General features: G+C 47.2%; 2 protein-coding genes across 2 annotated transcripts in view; both read left to right on the top strand.

The window, feature by feature from the left end:
• Window positions 1-158: 158 nt before the first annotated feature.
• Window positions 159-8,736, top strand: LOC118088371 (cathepsin Z). The gene is made up of 6 exons (XM_035121974.2): window positions 159-478; window positions 1,724-1,887; window positions 3,669-3,848; window positions 4,501-4,651; window positions 5,586-5,748; window positions 6,715-8,736. Exons 1-6 carry the CDS (start codon window positions 339-341, stop codon window positions 6,826-6,828), a joined length of 912 nt encoding a protein of 303 aa, XP_034977865.1. The 5' UTR covers window positions 159-338; the 3' UTR covers window positions 6,829-8,736.
• A 139-nt stretch (window positions 8,737-8,875) lies between these two features.
• LOC118088574 (cathepsin Z) overlaps window positions 8,876-20,522 on the top strand; it is a 16,385-nt gene continuing 4,738 nt past the window's right edge. The window contains exons 1-5 of the mRNA XM_035122384.2: window positions 8,876-11,781; window positions 16,739-16,902; window positions 17,932-18,111; window positions 18,518-18,668; window positions 20,110-20,272. Of these exons, the coding sequence (XP_034978275.1) occupies window positions 11,672-11,781; window positions 16,739-16,902; window positions 17,932-18,111; window positions 18,518-18,668; window positions 20,110-20,272 (768 nt within the window). The 5' untranslated portion in view covers window positions 8,876-11,671. The remainder of the gene's footprint in view (window positions 11,782-16,738; window positions 16,903-17,931; window positions 18,112-18,517; window positions 18,669-20,109; window positions 20,273-20,522) is intronic.

The raw sequence follows: 20,522 nt of genomic DNA, 5'->3' as shown, positions 1-20,522 counted from the left end.
GGGCGACGCCTGCAGCCACCATGCCCCCTGCGGGGACTTTCCAGGGAGAAGCCGGTCAGCTGCTTCTCCCCGCTTCCCCCCGCCCACGCTCCCCTTCTCCCTCCTCCCACCCCGTCGGGGGAGTCGCCCGAAGGCTGTCCTCTCGGAGGGGCCGGCCTGGTGCCTCCTCCTCCTCCTCTGATTTGCGCAGCCTTGCCTCAAAAACTTTCCCTTTCGAAATTGCCGGCACAGATTGAGACCCGGCAACCGCAGGAACAGCAGCGAGCAGCAGCAGCAGCAGCCACCTCTCGGCTCCTCTCCCCAGAAGGACCCAGGAGTCCGGCGTTTGCCGCGCGAGGATGACCCCGCCTGGGCGCCTCCTCCTCCTCCTGGCGCTCGCCGCTGGCGCCCTCCTGTGCGCGGCGTCCGTAGCCGGCGTCTACTTCAAGGAAGGGCAGAGCTGCCACAAGCCGATGGCCAAGAGACCTCCGGGGATCAGGTAAGCGCCCAGTCGTCTTCCGAACCCGGATCTCCATCCTGCCGGGTTGGAGAGGCGCTGGCCAGATTTGGAGACGCTGTTGCGGCGCTTGAGGGCGCGACAGGACGCCAAACGCGCCTTGGAGCGCTCTTCTTTTGTCTGGCCTTACATAAAGAAATGCGGGGTAGTAGCATATCGCTGTCACATATAGAGCCAAGCAAATAGCCTCTATGAATTTGTCCTATTTCCTTTCCACGGAGGTCCTGCGGTCTCCTGGTTCTGCAGCCTGTCTGTGGCTTTAACAGACAGGAGATGTGGTGTAGCGCAGTACTTCCCAATTTGTGGTCAGCAGACCCCAGACAGTCCAGTCTGCGGCACCACTCACATAACAAAAACTACAATAGCGATATCCAAATTTTCAAAAGTAGGGGGTTCATGTTTTGGCTTTTCAAAAACAAAGGATATGCCATACTTAGCTAATTGGGAATCACTGGTGTAGGGGTTAAGCGTGTCCAACTACCGTAGTACTTGGGAGACCAGGGTTCAAGTCTCCACACAACTATGAATCTTGCTGGGTGACCTTGGTCCAGGCACAGTTTCTAGCAGAGCTGCCTCACAGGGTTGTTCTGAGGATAAAATGGAGGGAGTGAGAGCCATGGGTGCCACCTTAAGCTCTTTGGAAGAAAAGTGGGAAATAAATTAAAATTAAAATGCCTGGGCAGGCTACACAATAATGCACATTTGGGGTGGGGGCTTGCTTTCAGTTTGGTGGGTCTTTTCTTAGAGCCCTAACTTTGGGGAGGACCATAGATTACCTACTTTGGAGCCAGAGGGTTCCAGGTTCCAATCCCCGGCATCTCAAGGTAGGGCTGGGAAACTGACTCCTGCCTGAACCTTTGGAGAGCTGCTGCCAGTCAGTGCAGACAGTGCTAGATGGCCTGACAGCTTCCCATGTTCCAACTGCAAAAGCTGGGAGATGTATCTTAAATTCCACCCTGCAGCTCACAAGTCACTGCTCCAGGGTTTACTTCTTAATGCTGTTGCTCCCATAAGATGGCAAGAGGCTGCATTAAGTGCTCGAGACTGGTTAGCATGTCTGTTTTGAGGAAGTTTGTTGCTAGCAGCTGCCGTGTGACTGCCCAGCAGAAAGATGGAGGGAATAATGACAAAGCAGTGGAGGATTTTCCGGCTGACACCCCTTCTCAGATAAAGGGGGGGGGGAAACAGTCACCTGCTTTCTTCTGTCCTCTCCCCATTCTCCAACAGAACCTACCCTCGTCCCCATGAAAACTTGGACATCTCAAAACTACCCAAGAGCTGGGACTGGAGAAACATAAATGGAGTCAACTATGTGAGTGCCACACGCAACCAGCACATCCCACAGTACTGTGGGTCGTGTTGGGCTCATGGCAGCACCAGCGCCTTTGCAGGTATGGAGGTGCATGGGATGGTTGGCAGGGCATCTGGTGGGCATCCTTTATCCATTCCCACATCAAGTACAGAGAGGGTGCTTTCACGTGGCCATCTATCATGGTGTTTGGAGCAATCAAGTATTGTGCAACATCCACGTGACGTTGCTCTCATCGGAAAGCCAGCCCATATTAAACCCCCATCCCACTTATTTAATCCAGGTTTATTTCTATAAACATTTTTATTAGATTTTCCAATTTAAATACCTAATCCATCTTCCAATTATACAAATTATAAAAAATCAATTGAACATTTTTCCAAATCTTCTGCCAAATTATACAAATTTATCGACTTCCCATGCTCCAGACTCAGAAGGCCTCTGGCCCTCTTTTTACGCTGCAATTCTTTCCCGCCCGGTGTCCATATCTTATTCCATAACCTTGTTGTTTTCCTTCTTATTTAATCTAGGTTTAATGGTTAATTGCTAACCTAGTTAATGGTTTACCATGCATTCCCCCTTCTGAGATAAAATATTTTTTTCCCCTTCCAGTAGCATCTTAGAGACCAACTAAGTTTATAATTGGTATGAGCTTTTGTGTGCATGCACACTTCTTCGTATCTGATACCAATGACAAACTTAGTTGGTCACTCTATAAGGTACTACTGGAAGGGGAAAAATTATTTTGTTTCGACTACGGCAGACCAACACGGCTACCTACCTGTAACTAGAACCCTTCTGAGATGTTTGTCTTCTCCTTGCGGGGAAAACAAACCATGATCACTGGCGCAATGCTGTGTCTCAACCAGGAACTGTGGTTTGTTCCGCTTCTGCAAACCACAATGAGGCAGTCAAAAATGCGCCTCCCCCCTATAGATCAGCCTTCCCCAGCTTGGTACCTTCCAAATATTTTCCACTTTTTCTACTATGCCTTCAATCAGCATATCAGACGATAACGAGGGATGGTGAGTGTTGTAGTCCAAAACTCATGGAGGACACCCAAGTTGGGTAAGGGAGATGAAGCAGAAAAACCTGGGAAGGGGAATTAAATGAAATATTCTGGAGGTTAGCCATAGCTGACTGGCTGGCTGGAACTTTGAGGATAAACATTCCAGGCTACAACGTTTTGTCGCAGGGCTCAGTTGTTCTATTGGTTAACTTAAAATGTTCTCTGAACTATAGAATGCTGCAGGTCCCTATATATACAGGATATATCTGGGTTCCCCAGTGTGCACCTTCAGAGGAGATTCCCACCCCTGCCAGTTTTTTCCTCCTGTCAAAAGAGTATTCTGCGTTGCCCACAGGAAGCTGCAAAAATGTCCTTATGTGCCCCCAAGCCCAAAAAACTTGTCTTACTCATGATGGCGTTATGCCTGGTAGGGTTTAAATACTGGAGATCTCTGGACACAACCCTCTGTGATCTTCAGTTTGTATGTTTGGGGCTTAATATTAATGGAGAAATTGACTAGCAAGGTTCATGAAAGAAAATGACACAAGACATTTAAGGGTTTTTCCAACACCAGGTTTAATTTTGTTACATGCGCTTCAAAAAAAGGGGGGGGAACACGCTTACAAACCACCAGAAACTCACGAGGAAGTGTGGAATGATGTTTATTTCTTTTTTAAAAAATGTAACCAAGCAACCTTTGTTTCTTTTGTAATTTGTATCAACGGGTTATGTTTGAGTTCCGCTACAGTGGGAGGAACCAAATGTTGCGAATCTGTTTATTCTTTAAATTCAATAAAAGGTAGTTGATTAAAAAAAACCTGTCTTCCACCAATTGCTGGTTTGTCGTCCCCCAGATCGCATCAACATAAAGAGGAAAGCTGCTTGGCCCTCTGCATACCTGTCGGTCCAGCATGTTCTCGACTGCGCCAATGCTGGCAGCTGCCATGGGGGAGACCACAGGGCAGTATGGGAATATGCTAATGAGCACGGCATCCCAGATGAGACCTGCAACAACTACCAAGCTAAAGATCAACGTGAGTTTATCTTACCTGCTTATCTAGCTCGGTGGTTCTCAAACTTTTATCTCTGGGCCACACTTTCAGAATAGAAATTTGTTTGCGCCACGTCGAATTTTTTTAATTGATGGGCATACCGTTTGCTACTCTGCCTCTGGCAGCAAACATACAGTGCAATGTTCCTATCTTCAATAGCGTTTTTCTCTCTCAACCCCCTCCCCCCAAACTACTCGCTATCTCCTCCAATCTCTTCTAGTCTGCAACTTGGTCAAAAAACTCTGTTTTGTTTTTGTTTTTTACACATTTCCCCTTTTCTCGCAAGCAGTGTGTTAAGGGGATATGGTGAAACCCTAATGCAAACTGTTGGTGCACAGATTTCTGCTTGTGAAATAAGACTTCCTTCCCTCTCCTCCATTGCACTTACCCTGTGCCCTCCCCAATTCTGTTCCAGGACATTGGGGGGGACGGGGGACAAGTCCTATAACAGATTTTGGGGGGGTGTGGTGGCAAGGAGGAGAGGGGGAGCTTGCTCCATTGTGCAAAGAGAACTCATTGCGGTGAAGGAATGTTCGCTGAGCACTACGTTCGAGTCCACCCTTCATTTCATTGTTTATAACCACTGGATGAAAGGAAAGTTTCTTTCAGTTAAATGCGCCTGTTCATTTTTCAGAATGCAAGAAGTTTAACCAGTGCGGGACCTGCATTACTTTTGGTAAATGCCAAGCGCTACAGAATTACACCTTGTGGAAAGTTGGAGATTATGGAAATGTCAGTGGGCGAGAGAAAATCATGGCAGAAGTCTATGCAAATGGACCCGTCAGGTACAGAAACTAAACGTTTGTGGCCAGTGTCTGGGTAGTAACACATGAAAGCATGCAAATAATTGCAGTTATTTCAAATAGCCTATTGCAGTGGTGCAAGAAAGACCGGTGGCTCTGTTCATCTGGTTTTGGAATTTGCCACATTTATGTTATACTTTATTAAGCCAGTGCCAATTGAGAACTTTCGTTATGCTTCAGAAGAAACTGGCACACCCACCCACCCCATACATTTAAAGCACAGGACTTGCCCCCAAAGAATTCTGGGAACTGTAGTTCATCAAGGGTGCTGTGAATTGTAGCCCTGCAAAGAGTAAACTCCCACTCCCAAGATTCTTTGAAGGAAGCTATGTGCTTTAAATTTATGGGGTGGATGTGACCAGTTGATTTGTTCATTGATACAGTGATTTGTCAAGTGATTGGACCAAGTAATTTGTCCATTGATTCAGTACATTGTCCAATTGATTTAGTGGCCTCAATTTGTTGATTATGTGGCAGCAGGTGACTAGCTAACAGAACAATAAGTTTTGTCCTCCTAGAAGAGATGCTAAAGGTGGAAGCTGACTTCGGGGTGCACCGGGAAGCAGCTTTGATATTACTTACAAAGCTTGTTTGTTTCACTGGCAGGAGTAAAGGATGAAGCTTCAAGAAAAGGCCTAGGCGATTATGGCTCCAACCTACCAAGGGGCAAGTTAAAATAACCTCTGCTCCTTCCCACAGCAGCTTTCTATTTAAAAATATTATTGATAATAATTTCATTATTTATACCCCCCACCCATCTGGCTGGTCTTTGCTCATGAGATAAAGCTTGAAGCTCTTGAAGCAGGTTATGACTTTTGCGGTGCTACCTAGAGTGGGCATTGAAAGTTTCAACTTATCAATACTGTAGCGTCTTAAGGCTACTTTGATGTCATTGTTCTGTTATTCTTTAAAACAGCTGTGGGATCATGGCCACTTCGAAGCTGGAAGCATACACTGGAGGAATTTATAAAGAATACAGCGCCCTTCCCGTAATAAACCACATAATTTCTATTGCTGGCTGGGGCATAGAAAATGGAACTGAATACTGGATCGTCCGGAACTCTTGGGGACAGCCATGGGTAGGAAGGACAGAGCAGCCATAAATGAGACTCTCCCTCCCTCCCTCCCTCCCTCCCTCCCTCCCTCCCTCCCTCCCTCCCTCCCCCTCCCTCTCTCTCTCTCTCTCTCTCTCTCTCTCTCTCTCTCTCTCTCTCTCTCTCTCTCTCTCTCGTGTGTGTGTGTGTGTGTGTGTGTGTGTGTGTGTGTGTGTACACAACATCCAGGGGGCCAAAGATTCCCCACTCCTGCTTTAATAGGAAGGAATTTAGCCCTTCATATTTTATTACAGCTTTCTGGCAGGCCCCAAGAGCAAACCCTACTTGTACAAAGATTGGCAATGTGTTTTGCAACTACTGTATAAGCACTTGGAGTTTGGTCCAGAAATCTGTACCCGCTCCCACGTGTGAGAATCTTCTTCTGAATGCCACAGGATCACTTGCCTGGGAGTGTTTAGGTGCAAGACCACCAGAGCTGATTAAAAACCCCAATGGATTGTGTCCATTTAGGGATCAGGAAATGGTGTGGTGCCTGGTAAGCCAGAGGCATTAGAAGGGTGTTTGTGTTTTAGCAATAGACCAGGCCATTTCAGGGGTGTGTGTGGATTTTGGGACTTTAGCCCACCTTTTCCTTCCTTCCCTCTGGCAGGTAAATAAATAGTTGTGTGTCTGTCGTGCCTTACCTTGCCTGCAACACCCAAATATCCCACTGCACCAGAGGTTTCCAAAGGTTGTTGGATCACAACTCCCATCATCCTTGATCACTGGGGCTGATGGGCATCCCAACAACATCCAGAGAGCCACAGGTTGCCTAATCCTACATTACCCCCTCCTGCATGCCCTGGGGCAGATCCAAGACAATTGCCCTCATTCCTTCCAACGTGTACACAATCAGTTTTTGTTGGGTGAGGGTTTTCAGTGTAGCAGCAGCAGCAGCAGCAGCAAAAGTGTCACTTGAGCCCATGACTAATGCAGTTTCCCATCTTGCAGGGTGAGAACGGCTGGCTCAGAATTGTTACGAGTGCCTATAAAGGAGGCAGCGGAGGGCACTATAACCTGGCTGTGGAAGAAGACTGTGCTTATGGAGACGCCGTACTTTCTTGAATTCTGCAATGGATCACAGAGCCCTTGTTTGCACTCCTGATTTTGAAACGAAATGTATATCCCAGCAAGATTTCCCTCCTTCTCGTGAAAGGGAAAGAGATCACGCTGCTTGTTTGCATATAACTTCTCCAGCAAGGGGGGGGGGGGAGAGAAACAGCTTTTTTTCCTGCTTGGAAGCTTTCCTAAGTTATGATGATGTAGGTGGAAAAGGCTTTGCGGTGTATGTGACGTATGGATCCCCATCCAGCTAAAGTGGGCTGAGTCTTTGTGTTAAGCAAAATGCTGGACCTCCAAAATACCCAAAATACCTTAATAGTGTTTCCATGCAGCCAGTGCCTACTTTAAATCAGATTGCCTCTATTTCTGGACACAGAGTTTGGGAGCTGAAAGGGAGAGCATAGCAGGGAAGGGGGCAGAGCCTGTCATTACTCGTTGCCTTCAATGCAGGCTTACTGGCGCCATTTCTTGCTGTGCATTGCAAGAGTTGCCTCTGTTGCTCCAGCCACTTTTGACTCTGGCCCCAACCACCACTTGCCTCTGGAAGGCTGCGTTTGACCGTGTAGCCCTTGATTTCCAGCTCCTCTCCCTGCTACTTAATTCTGTTCCCTGGAGAACCTCAGAATGAGGCTAATATCCCTGATCCTTGCATTCAGGCTCTGCAAGCATGGCACCCCATGTAGCATTGGCATACTGGAGATGCACAGTCCAGGGAAATCTATGCATTCAGTTTAAACGCAGCCCACTATATGGGTTGGTTGCTATTGTGCATCCAGTATCACATTTCAGTTCAAAGCCCCATTAAAACGCAGCTTGAGCCTCAATGCCCATTGAGTCACAGCTAAGTATTGGTGAATAGAAGGCATTGCTTTCCTTTTTTCGGGGGTGGAGAGAAATCGTGCAGCAGTTGGGAGCAGACCAGTTGGAGAATTCTATGCAAGATAATATAGGATTTTTGGCTATTGAACTGTTTACTGTGTGTGAGACACGTGTTTTTAAATCTGAAAACTGCTTTTTCCACATTCAGGGATAATTCCTTCAGGAATGCTCAATACTGGGGGGCGGGGATTGCTCAACAACAATCTTGTGAGGGAGACAAGGCTGAGAAAAATGAGACCTGCCTCAAGTCGCCCAGGGAGCTTCATGCACGAATGGGGATTTGAACGTGGCTTGTTCTAACACTGTCTAATTTGGAAGGTGGCAACATGATGCCTCTTGCAGAGCCCACAAAAGATCTCGGAAAATATTCCTTTTAAACTCCCTCGGTGAGAGCCTGCTTGCTCTTGCCGCTCATCTCCTGTTTGCACTGGCTGAGTCTTTCCAACATTGAGCATGCCCCCTTAAACATGCCCACATTTCATTGGGTCCTACGACTTGGCACCCACCCACCCTCCCTTCTGTCCTGAAAGGAGCAAAGGACACCCTGAGTGTGTGTGGCAATGGCTAATGTAGGTGCCTTTAAAAAAAATAAATTGATTGGGGAGGGTGAAAGGCCTGCACCATGGCTCCCCTAGCTCTGTTCCTGCTCTTTTCGAAGGAGCGGCCATTTTTGTGCCATTCCATGCCCTGTGGACACCCACGGCACTTTATCAAGATTCCAGATGTGACCCCGGGCCCAAAGAATTTGCTTCCCCCTGTCTAACCTTTCCCTCTTCTGTGTACAAGGTGCTCTACAGCCTTTGCCTATTCTGTGAGTTGCTGCAGCCGTGCCATTGTAGCCATATGCCTCTACAAAGAAAGGTTGGTGCCAGTGCATAAGAAGCCGGCACTCTTGTTTTAAGTGACAAACTTAGGGACAGTGTTTTTCTGCTGAAACATCCCAGAGATGGGAATGGAGGGGAAAGAGCCAGAGGCCTGTGCTACTGATATAAAATTATAGTCCACGGTCTTCTTTTTTCAGTGTGCTATTTTTTTAATTTTTACAAATTGTAACTAATAACAAAATTTGTACACTCATGACGATATTGAAAATTAAAAAGGGCACGTTTTGCACCCTCACATGTGTACCATACATGTCAGTATCTGACATCCTCAGGCACTAGGAGGAATCTTGCTGCAAGTCTGTAATTATATAAACCTGTGTAACATACATAACCCATCAAAAAACAAAACAAAAAGGGCATTACAAAATCTAGACCAAGACCAACATAGCCAGAAACAAAAATGCAAGAGGCAGACACCACAGATTTTTTTTCTTCTTCTGATAAATGCAGCAGTTGAATAAACCAACCTTTTACAAATCTATATACTGGCAAACACAGTAGGGACTTTCCCTTTGTCTGTATAAACACGTAAACACCACCTTTGCAAGGGCTCTATATTTGCAGGTCTGTACTATGTGTGTGCAATAAAAAACTATGTTTAATAGACATGTTGCATGGCCAACACTGGACAGAACCTGACTGGGTTAGTCATCAAGGTTCAACAGACAACTCAAGATTAAATAATGAAAATGGTAAACGCTGCTGGATACTGAGGCCAGGATAGCTCAGTCGGTTAGAGCGTGGTGCTGATAATGTGAAGGTTGCAGGTTTGATCCCTGTACGGGACAGCTGCATATTCCTGCATTGCGGGGGGTTGAACTACAATTCTATGACTACACTGATTTAATTATAGGGAAAATTAGGTGCATGTTATCTACAATTGTAAGGGACGCGGGTGGCACTGTGGGTTAAACCACAGAGCCTAGGGCTTGCCGATCAGAAGGTCAGCGGTTTGAATCCCCGCGACAGGGTGAGCTCCCGTTGCTCGGTCCCTGCTCCTGCCAACCTAGCAGTTCGAAAGCACGTCAAAGTGCAAGTAGATAAATAGGTACCGCTACAGCGGGAAGGTAAAAGGCGTTTCCATGTGCTGCTCTGGTTCGCCAGAAGTGGCTTTGTCATGCTGGCCACATGACCTGGAAGCTGTACGCCGGCTCCCTCGGCCAATAACGCGAGATGAGCGCACAACCCCAGAGTCGGTTGCAACTGGACCTAATGGTCAGGGGTACCTTTACCTTTAATTGTATAGAGGCTGCAGAATACGGTTTTCTTGTGGCAGAATTTGGATTAGCTTTCGATTATTTATTTCATGCAGTCCTTCCAAGGAGCTCAACACACACCTAGCCCAAATGACTGCTTTTCGATGCCAGATTTCCTACAGGAGCCCCAAGGACTGCCTCTCCCTGTATGAACCAACCTGGACCCTGCAACCATCATTTGTGTGCCGCCTCCATGTGAGCTCTGGAAGGTGGCAACACATGAACGGGCCATTTCTGTGGTGGCTCCCCATTGCTGTTTGGTACACTCTGACCTGTGAATCTTTGCTGATGAAGAATTGTCAAAACAGGGCCTTGTCCTGATTTTTTACTGAAATTTATTTTTATTTGCCTACTATACTGGGATTGATTCCTATTTGAACTCTTCATCACACAAATAAAACCTTGGGAAGATATATTTGAAATCCATTTTTCGTCTGGCCCGAGTTCTTGCAATTTACTGTTTATTTCTGGACTTTACCAAGAACTCCAATTTCTACCGTATCTTCAGGCACCAAGATGTTTCCAGATCACCAGGCCTTGGGCTGATTAAACCATTTACACCTGGCTCTCCAAATGAAACGTAACATGAAAAAGCATTCTTTTTGTAGTAAACCAGTGTAGTAAACCAGATATTGAACACCCAGCAAACAATGGTAGTTGGCAGCATGGGCAAAAATATTCCTGCATTGCAAGGGATTGGACTAGATGACCCTTGGGACCCTTCCAACTCTACAATTCTATGGACTAAGGAAACAGGAGGGCATTTGTCAATTATCGCCCACACAAACACTGGGTGCCTGACACAGATGGGTTCTGTGCTGCAAGGGCACTGTCTGGTGCAGTTGCAAAAATGCTTTGATTCACTGCTCGGCCCAGGGTGGATTGATAAATTTAGCACTGTTGTTAATGCTCCGCCCGGAAATACATAAATAATTACGAAACTAAATCAAACGCATTCAGCCGCAAATTATTATTATTGCTGCACAGGCGGCATATATTTAAAAGAAACGCACACACACACACACACCGCAAATGCCGGGAGCAACACCTTATCCGTCACGGGGAAGCAATTCCTGGCCCCTTTAACTACAGTTCTCATGATTACTGTACCGGGGCGTGTGCGCGCTTTAAATGCATGGTGCGTAGGCAGATGTGTCTGTTTTCTATTGCTCCGCCCCGCCGTTTGCCAGGATCAAAAATGCCCATTGTCGGGTGTTTAGATCGAGAGGGACGTGCGGGTAAATTAACATGCAACGAGCCGTGCTGCGAAAAAACAAAGGAAAACCCAGACCTTAAGCCCTATAAAATGTGCCCATGCCAAGAAACCATGGTCTCTGTGTTACGCACTGGAGAGGCGCTTGGGCATTCCGGGTTTGTGTGTGTGTGTTTTTTAAACTTGCAAGTTGGGGAGGGGTCCCCGCGGATCATCTAGCTCTAGCCCAACCTCCTGCAATCCACGGGCTTGAATGAACTGGTGTCAGCCGAGATTTGATGGTGAGTCTGGCGGTGATGCCTCCCCCGATGAAAGCCCCGAGATGCGCAGGTGAACCTCCCGAGGGCGGCGGCGTTTAACTCTTCCTCCCTCCCTCGACGGCAGCTCTTATCAGATGGCCAACCCCTTGTTTCGTAACCCTGAGCGAACCAGTCGCGCGGGTTATAAGGCGCGAACTTCGCCTCAGCTCCTCCACCCAACCGGCCCCGCGCGTTTCCGGCTCCCACCGCGATCCGCAGCAGCCGTCTGGCCGGCCGGGGCGCAGCTTAAGTTCGACGGAGCAGGACGAGACGCAAAGAGCCGCCGTCGCCCCGAGGGACAGCCGAGCCGGGACCATGGCCGGGCGCTGCCTCCGCCTGGCGCTTGTCCTCCTGCTGCCGCTCCTCGACGCCAAGGCCGGGCGGAGTTGCTACAAGCCGAGGATTGCCAGGCCCTACGCCGTCCGGTAAGAGCGCCCTCGTCCCTGGGAGTGGCGGGGTGGGAGCATGGATGCGCATTAGCAGGGGAGGTGGCTTGAGCATGTGGGAAAGTGCATGGCCTTCGCTAAGCGTCCAGAATTGGGGGAGCTACTTCTCTCCTCCGGCGATTCCCTACAGGCAGGGAGCTGTTCGCTGCAGCCCGGGATCTCCGACGGCTCTCCTTTCTGCTGCGCCCAACGAACCGGCCGAGACCCCGCGTTGCCCGAGAGCCCTGCGGGGATTTGCTGGGTTCCCCGCGGAGTCCCCGGGATTCTGTTGCTGCTGCAGCTGGCGCGGTTTCCCGGACGCCGCTTGAGAAACAACCGGCCGGCAGCAGGCGAGCTGCAGCCGCGGCAGGAGCAGATCCCGGCGGCCCCCAGCTGGTGGTTCAAAGACCGCCCTTGGTCCGTGCAAGTTGGTGGCGCAGGCAGAAGCGGCGTGTTTGGACTCGGAACGGGGGCAGCTGGGCTGAGATTCTTCTGCTTGCCCCACAAGCACGGCCTTGGGGTGCGAGCCTACCTCGCAGGGCTGTTTGGAGGATGAAATTAAATTCTTGCAAGCCACCCTGAGCTGCAGAAGGAGGGTGCAAAGCTGAAATAGCACCCTATTTCCATGGGGGAAAGGCATGGCTTTGGTGGGTAATGTTTTTTGTTTGTTTGATTGTTTTTGCCTGGTGTTGCTCAGTGCGTGGAGCACATGCAGAAAGTCTCTGTTTTCTCCAGGCAGGGCTCAGAAAAATCCCTAGGTGAAACTTGAAACCCAGATGAAGCAATGATCTCACTGTATAAGGTAACTTTATAGAAAGCTGACATGCTGAGTCAGACCATTGGGCCACCAGTGTTGCCTGCACTGGCTGGCAGCAGCTCTCCAGTTGTTCAGACTGAGGTCTCTCCCAACCCTGGCTGGAAATGCCAGAGTGAATATGACCTGGCACCTGCATGTTCTGCCATGGCTCCTGTGTTTGGATATGGGAGAAAAAGGTTGCTATCCCCAGCCAGCTGGCCGGAGACATCATGCTGTCTGAGGCCAAGAAGATACTCGCCCAAGCACTGGCCACTCCAGAGGCCTACTGGATTGGAAGTTAACTCTTCTGTCTGCCTTGGGAGTGGGGGCAGGCAGTGTGTGTGTCCTCCACCCCACTCGAGGGCAGCAGACCAGAGGCTCATGCCTCCTGCAGAGAGGCAGGGCAGGGGGTTCAGGAGAAAATGCCAGGGGGCTCCCACTGCCCCCCCATTCCAGCATCTCCTTCCCAAGGTAGCCACCTCACTTTGCCCAAGGCAGTGACTCTCGGCCTTTTTGCCAGGGCAACCCACACATCCGAATTTACTTAGTGTGGTGATCCCATTGATTGTTTTTGTCCCACGAGTGTGGGGCTCAGCTTTGGGCTTAGTGGATTTTAACTGCCACAGTAGCTAAGTACCTTGATTTGAGACATCCAAGCATATTACGGCTGAGCATATTGCAGCGCTCTTGGCTCAACTGCGCTGGCTGTCCATTACTGTAGTTTCTGGGCCCAGTTTAAAGTGCTGGTTTTGACCTATAAAGCCTTAAAGGGCTCAGGACTGCAGTGCCTGGAGGACTGCCTCTCCCTATATAAACCCCATATGACGCTGCTTTCATCCTCTGAGGCCCTTCTATGCGTGCCTCCATATGAAGTCTGGAGGGTGGCAACACGAGAATGGGCCTTCTCTGGAGTGGCTCCCTGTTTGTGGAGTGCTCTTCCCAGAGAAATTGGTTTGGTGCCTTCATTATATATATTTTTGGCACCAGACGAAAGTGTTCCTCTTCGAATAGGCCTTGGGCTGATTAATATTCTACAGCCTTTTAAATGCATTTTTTAGGAAGGAGTGGGTGGGTATTGTTTTGTGGTTTTGCCTTACTTATTTACTTGTTTTTATACCGTATTTTATTCTGTGAACTGCCTTGAGATCTTATGGTGAAGGGCAATATATAAATCTAATAAAGAAACCAACAAAAATAAATAAATCCACTGAGCATATATGAGCACCTTGTGGCAAACCATCACCAGATCTCCCATCAGAGGCCAGTTCCTGAGGGTTAAAATGTAAGGCTTTGGCCTTTGCAATGTTCAGTTGCAAGTGTCATTAGAATACGCCAACAAAACAAAAGTTGTAAGAGGTACTAATCATACCAGTGAAGGATCAAAAACAGTAATTATTTTGGATTTAGTTATCAAGCCTGTTGCATAGGCTTCACAATCCACTCATGGCTTGCAGCCTGTAGCTGTGGTTCTCAAAGGGTGTGGCAGGAGAGGATTCAAGGACGGTCAACACATCTAAACATTTCGGTGTAGCATAGTAGAGTATCTAAATTATTATTTGTGGATATGCAACCAGAAACAGCATGCCTTTCTTCTTTGAGAGCATTGGCTGCTCTCCTGCAGAGCTCCATGGGATATTGTTGTGAACAGCAGAGATCAGAAAGGATGTGTTGATGAAGAAAGGTTTGTTTGTTTTTGGTCTCAAATTACACCTAATATAAATGGGATTACCTTGCAAAAGCAAGCTCACGCCTCTCCTTGAGTTTGTATGCATACTTAAGGAACATATGCAAGATGCTCCTTTATAATTATATTTTGGGGGAGTGGTTATTATTCCTATGGAGCTGTGTCATTTTATGCTTTCTGCATGTCCCACGATCATCTTATAAAGTTGTTGTGCTCTGTTATAAACCAAGCACTGCTAGGTGTTGTTTCGTTTTCGTTTTCCAATCTCGTCAATAAAAATTTTTTGGTGTGGCGCGAGCAAATTTTTGTTCTGAAAGTGTGGCCCAGAGAAAAACGTTTTGAGAACCACTGACCTGCAGGTTGGAAAATGCTGGCCTACGGGAAGGGGCAGTATTGAGCAGCAGAAACATTTATGAGTGCAGAAATACAGGCGTACTTTTCAGAGAGATGGCATTGGAGCCTCTGCTCCAGACTCCAGTGTGCTTGTGGGACGATGGGGGACAGGATTATTTCCCCCCTTTCAACACACCCTTATATTGTTTAGTCGTTTAGTCATGTCCGACTCTTCGTGACCCCATGGACCAGAGCACGCCCTGGCACTCCTGTCTTCCACTGCCTCCCGCAGTTTGGTCAGACTCATGTTCGTAGCTTCAAGAACACTGTCCAACCATCTCGTCCTCTGTCGTCCCCTTCTCCTAGTGCCCTCCATCTTTCCCAACATCAGGGTCTTTTCCAAGGATTCTTCTCTTCTCATGAGGTGGCCAAAGTATTGCCATAACACACACTTATGGCAAGGGTTAAATCAACTTGTATGTTTTGTGAGCATATCTAAAGGGGCTGTCACGTGAAAGGTGGAGCAAGCTTGTTTTCTCCTGCCTCAGATGATAGCATCTAAACCAATGGCTTCCAAGTTACAAGAAAGGAGATTCCGACTAAACAATCAGGAAGAACTCTTGGAGTTTCCTTCCTTGGAGGTTTTGAAGCAGAGGTTGGACGACCATCTGTCATGGATGCCTTTAGCTGAGATGCCAGCATTGCGGGGGGGGTTTGGACTAGATGACCCTCGGGGTCCCTTCCAACTTTTTCATTCTGTGGGAGAAGGAGTCCCTCCAGATTTAGTCCTGTGACTTATAAGGGAGTGGCAGGGGGACCTGCAACAATTCTAGTGCCTGCAGATCCCTTCCTGTTTCTTCGCATTTGCAAGTACTGTGGTGCCTTTTAAGTGGTTTTTTTCTGTGGTAACATAAAAAAATTCCTTCAGTAGCACCTTAAAGACCAACTAAGTTTTTATTTTGGTATGAGCTTTCGTGTGCATGCACACTTCTTCAGATACCTTCAGATCACCATTTTTCTGTGGTGATTTTGCAACAAGGCCCACTTTAAGCTGCACTTCTAGAGCTGATGTGGTCACCTGAGCACTCTGAAGAAATGTCAGCCTTGTGGCAATCACATGATCACCCGGGAAGAATTTCAAGGTCATTTGGCCTGGAGGAGTCATGCGATTGCCAAGCGAGAGAGGAGGCTGAACAAAGCCTTGTTGATTTGCTGATTAGATTGTTCCTCCGGGTTCAGATCCCCCAACTCACAAACTAAGCTCACACAAAGAATATTGGGGGCTGTAGGGACCCAGGTGGCGCTGTGGTTAAACCACTGAGCCTAGGGCTTGCTGATCAGAAGGTCGGCGGTTCGAATCCCTGTGACGGGGTGAGCTCCCGTTGCTTGGTCCCAGCTCCTGCCAACCTAGCAGTTCGAAAGCACGTCAAAATGCAAGTAGATAAATAGGAACCGCTACAGCGGGAAGGTAAACGGCGTTTCCATGTGCTGCTCTGGTTTGCGGCTTTGTCATGCTGGCCACATGACCTGGAAGCTATACGCCGGCTCTCTCGGCCAATAATGTGAGATGAGCGCGCAACCCCAGAGTCGGTCACGACTGGACTTAATGGTCAGGGGTCCCTTTACCTTTAGTTCTTTTAAAGGGTGCTGTGAATTGTCACTGGGACAGGCAATCTACAGTTCTCAGGATTTAGGGGAAGCCGTGTTCACACAGCCTCTCAGCCCACCTTACCTTGCGAGGTTGTAGTTCAGGGGTCAGCAAACTTTTTCAGCAGGGGGCCGGTCCACTGTCCCTCAGACCTTGTGGGGGGCCGGACTATATTTTGAAAAAAAAAAAAGAACGAATTCCTATGCCCCATAAATAACCCAGAGATACATTTTAAATAAAAGGACACATTCTACTCATGTAAAAACATGCTGATTCCTGGACCATCCGCGGGCCGGATTTAGAAGGGGATTGGGCCGCTTCCGGCTCCCCAGGCCTTAGTTTGGGAACCCCTGTTGTAGTTGATAAGAGCAAGGGGCAATATACTGGTATGTTGCCTTGATTTTCTCGGTAGGATATTTTCAGAAGAGAGAGAGTTTTTGACCTTTTTCCTCTCCAGGCATAGGCTAATTCACTTGCTTTCCCCCCTTCCAAACAGAACCTACCCTCGTCCTTATGAATATCTGGACATCTCAAAACTGCCCGAGAGCTGGGACTGGAGGAATATAAACGGAGTCAACTATGTGAGTGCCACACGCAACCAGCACATCCCACAGTATTGCGGATCCTGCTGGGCTCATGGCAGCACCAGCGCTTTAGCAGGTACGGAGGTGTAAGCTATTATTGCCCAGTAAGGCTTGCTTATCTGTCACTGTCGCTCATTTCCCCAGGGCTGGTCAACAGATACTGTTTTGAATTAGACCACTGCTTATCAATAGCTGTCCTGTTGATGGGAGTACAAAAAGAACACATGAGATTCCCATTATTGGCTCACACCATTTCCCCATCAAATCCAGTATTGCTGGCTCTAGTATTGTTGGACTAGAGGACTCTTGGGGTCACTTCCAACTGTACATTCTGTGAATCTTTTGCCCAGCCTGGGGCTCAAACCCGCAACCCTGAGATTAAGAGTCTCCTGCTTTACCAACTGAGCTATCCAAGAGTTTGTTGCTTCCTTGTTTAATCCCAGTCTCCCCTTCCCTTTCTCTCCTGTGTTCAGGTTTAGATTGTAATCTCTCTGGGGCAACGACCTGCCTTCTTATAATCTGTCTTGTGGTGTGCACATTGATGGCACTATACAAAAAGATAAAACTGTGTTAGGATTGAGTCTCCCAGTTTTCTTTTAAAAAAATTACTTTAACAGCAAGCCTACAAAGGGACGGGTTCTGAAGTGAGCCTGAGCAGCAATGGTGCTCCTAACCCCACTGTTTTCCCGAGCTTTCCCCCACCTGAAACTGCTTTTTAACCTGCTGGAAAGTTAACCTCTTCCCTTCTGTGATTCAATCTAAAGCCCACCCCTTGAATACTTTAAACTATTAAGAGATCCAGTGAAGGAGAAGAAGAAGAGTTTGGATTTGATATCCCGCTTTATCACTACCCGAAGGAGTCTCATAGCGGCTAACATTCTCCTTTCCCTCCCCCACAACAGACACCCTGTGAGGTGAGTGGGGCTGAGAGACTTCAAAGAAGTGTGACTAGCCCAAGGTCACCCAGCAGCTGCATGTGGAGGAGCGGAGACGCGAACCCGGTTCCCCAGATTACGAGTCTACCACTCTTAACCACTACACCACACTGGATCCCCTGTGTATTACGTGATCTGTGGCATGGAATGTGTTTCTCTTTGTTTTCCAGATCGCATCAATATCAAGAGGAAAGGCATTTGGCCTTCTGCCTATCTCTCAGTCCAGAATGTGATTGACTGTGCTGACGCTGGCGGCTGCAGCGGAGGGGATGACTTGCAGGTCTGGCGTTATGCTCACGAGCACGGCATCCCCGACGAGACCTGCAACAACTACCAAGCTAAAGACCAAGGTGTGTGAGATCCTTCCTGCATGAACCTGGCTGTAAAAGAGGTTCAAGCAACAGCATTCTTTTTATACCAGCCTTGCAAATCCAGACTTTACTAGCCTGCCACCCATTGCAATCCAAAGTGGGAAACTAGAGCTTGCCCTTGACCTTGAAACCAGGATTTTTTTTTATCCCTTCCCTCCACTTTGCTGGTTTTTAATGGTAATGTGTGCCTTAAATGTGATTTTTTACATTTATTTATTTTGGTTGTTAAATCTTCCAGAGTGACTTGTGTTACTTGGAAAGCAGGATGGAAAAAGATGCAAATAACTAAATAACTAGGCTGCACCAGCTCTCCTGCAGCAAAAATTCATCTCGTACTTTTAGCTGCGAGATCTCAGATGTCAACTGGAGGTGCTTGTTTTTGCAGACTGTGATAAGTTTAACCAGTGTGGAACGTGTGATACTTTTGGAAAATGCCATATGATAAAGAACTACACCCTCTGGAAAGTTGCTGATCATGGTACTGTCAGCGGGCGGGAAAAAATGATGGCGGAAATCTATGCAAGTGGTCCTATCAGGTAAAGCACTACAAGGTTGCATAAGAAGCATGGCCCATGGTCAAGGATGATGGGAGTTGTAGTCCATCAACAAATGGAGGACTACAGATTTCCCCACCTCTGTTCCTTGGGTGATATGGATGGTTGTATTCTTTAAAAAACCAATTATATGTGGAGATATATATATATATATATATATATATATATATATATATATATATATATAATCCAGTAGCACCTTAGAGACCAACTAAGTTTGTTATTGGTACCTGACTGTTAAAAACTGCAATTAGAAGTTATATGGCAACAGAACAAAGTAATTTAAAAACACAGACCAGTTTTATTTTTATTTAATGAAGTAAAAATGGCAGTATAGATTCTAGCAAGTGCTGCGGAAAAAACCCCTACGCTTTCTAAAATAGCTCTCTTAATTTAAGATAATCGAATTCAGGCCTAAATTAGGGAAGCAAAACTGCCTGAAATAAATCTGTTTTTAAAATCTACTTAAGAATTTGCTTAGATGCCAATCTTAGCCTCCCACCTGTGGTGGGAAGGAAGTTCTGTACTGGACTATGAAAATAATGTAATTCAGCCCCCCTACTGGGTGCCCTCTAGATGTTTTGAATTATAATTCCTTTCACCCCACTGGCTGGAGCTGATGAAAGTTGCCATCCGAAACACCTGATGGGTATTGAGCTTGGAGAAGGCTGATGTAATAAGCAAAAAGGATATTTCTTTAGTGACCCGGTTTGGTTGAACCTCCTGTTCCAGTAAACTATGGACGTATTCCCATGTGCAGAATAGCTTCCAAAATTACAATTTAATGCTTGGAAGAATCTTACTAAATGAGTAGGACTTCAGTCCTGTTTGCATTTACCTGGGAGTAGGCCCCATTGAACTTCACAGGACTTGCATCTGAACAGACATTTACACACTGCGTTGTAAGCTTCACTCTGTTTAACGTGCCCATTAAATGTGTTTAATGTGTGCCTTTTGGCAGATTTCTGTTTATGAGCTTACTTGGTTATTGCAGTTGCAATTAGACTAGCAACAACTTCTCCATGCCTTCTTTGTGACTGGTCTTTTAAAAACCAAATGTTTTCTCTTAAACTGCAATGACCTCTATTCTGTCTGAAAGTCTCTAGCAGACCTTTTGAGAGTCCCTCCCCATGATGTTAGCAAGCCCTACTAAACTCAATAGGATAGACACTGGAGTATATTTGTATAGGATTGTACTGTTCATCCTATGAAAGCGCCAATTTGTCTCATGCCTGACGCCCAAACCAGTCTTTGCTCAGACCGTGCACCATTTTGCTCAACATTTTCCTGGAAGCCACGTTGTTTGTTTAAAAAAGCCAGACTGAAAACTGTTGACCCTTGCCAGGTTTTTACCCAAAGTGGCTATTCAAAAGCTGTTGGTTTCCATTAGCATTTTTAATTGGATGTAATTTAATTTAAACAGCTGTGGGATCATGGCCAGCCCGAAGCTGCACAATTACACTGGAGGACTTTATGCTGAATATCATGTGCTGCCTTCTCTAAACCATGTCGTTTCTGTCGCTGGCTGGGGTGTCGAGAACGGAACCGAGTATTGGGTTGTCCGGAACTCTTGGGGCGAGCCATGGGTAAGCAGGAGATGAAGACAGCAAGCAACATCTCTCCACAAATAGAGGTTGGAGAGTCCTATGGACAGGGCCTTCTCAGTGATGGCTACTCTGATGAGTCAGGTTGGAGTGAAGGATGGCTTTGATCCCCTAAGTCAAGGATAAGAAACCCTTCTGTGTGGCCCTCAAATCCCTGGGATAGCTCAGTCAATAGAGCAGGAGACTTTAAATCTCAGGGTTGTGGGTTCAAATTCGACATTGAGCAAAAAGA

The sequence above is a fragment of the Zootoca vivipara genome, chromosome 7, assembly GCF_963506605.1.
Source record: "Zootoca vivipara chromosome 7, rZooViv1.1, whole genome shotgun sequence".
Taxonomy (NCBI): Eukaryota; Metazoa; Chordata; class Lepidosauria; order Squamata; family Lacertidae; genus Zootoca; species Zootoca vivipara.
The sequence above is the reverse complement of the archived record's forward strand: the minus strand, read 5'-3'. Positions and strand labels throughout refer to the sequence as shown.

Excerpts from the sequence above, each read along its gene's own strand:
- LOC118088371 (XM_035121974.2), top strand. The coding sequence starts at position 339 with ATGACCCCGCCTGGGCGCCTCCTCCTCCTCCTGGCGCTCGCCGCTGGC. Across the intron at positions 1,888-3,668 it reads CAGCACCAGCGCCTTTGCAG|ATCGCATCAACATAAAGAGG; the intron begins GTATGGAGGTGC and ends GTCGTCCCCCAG. Across the intron at positions 5,749-6,714 it reads ACTCTTGGGGACAGCCATGG|GGTGAGAACGGCTGGCTCAG; the intron begins GTAGGAAGGACA and ends CCCATCTTGCAG.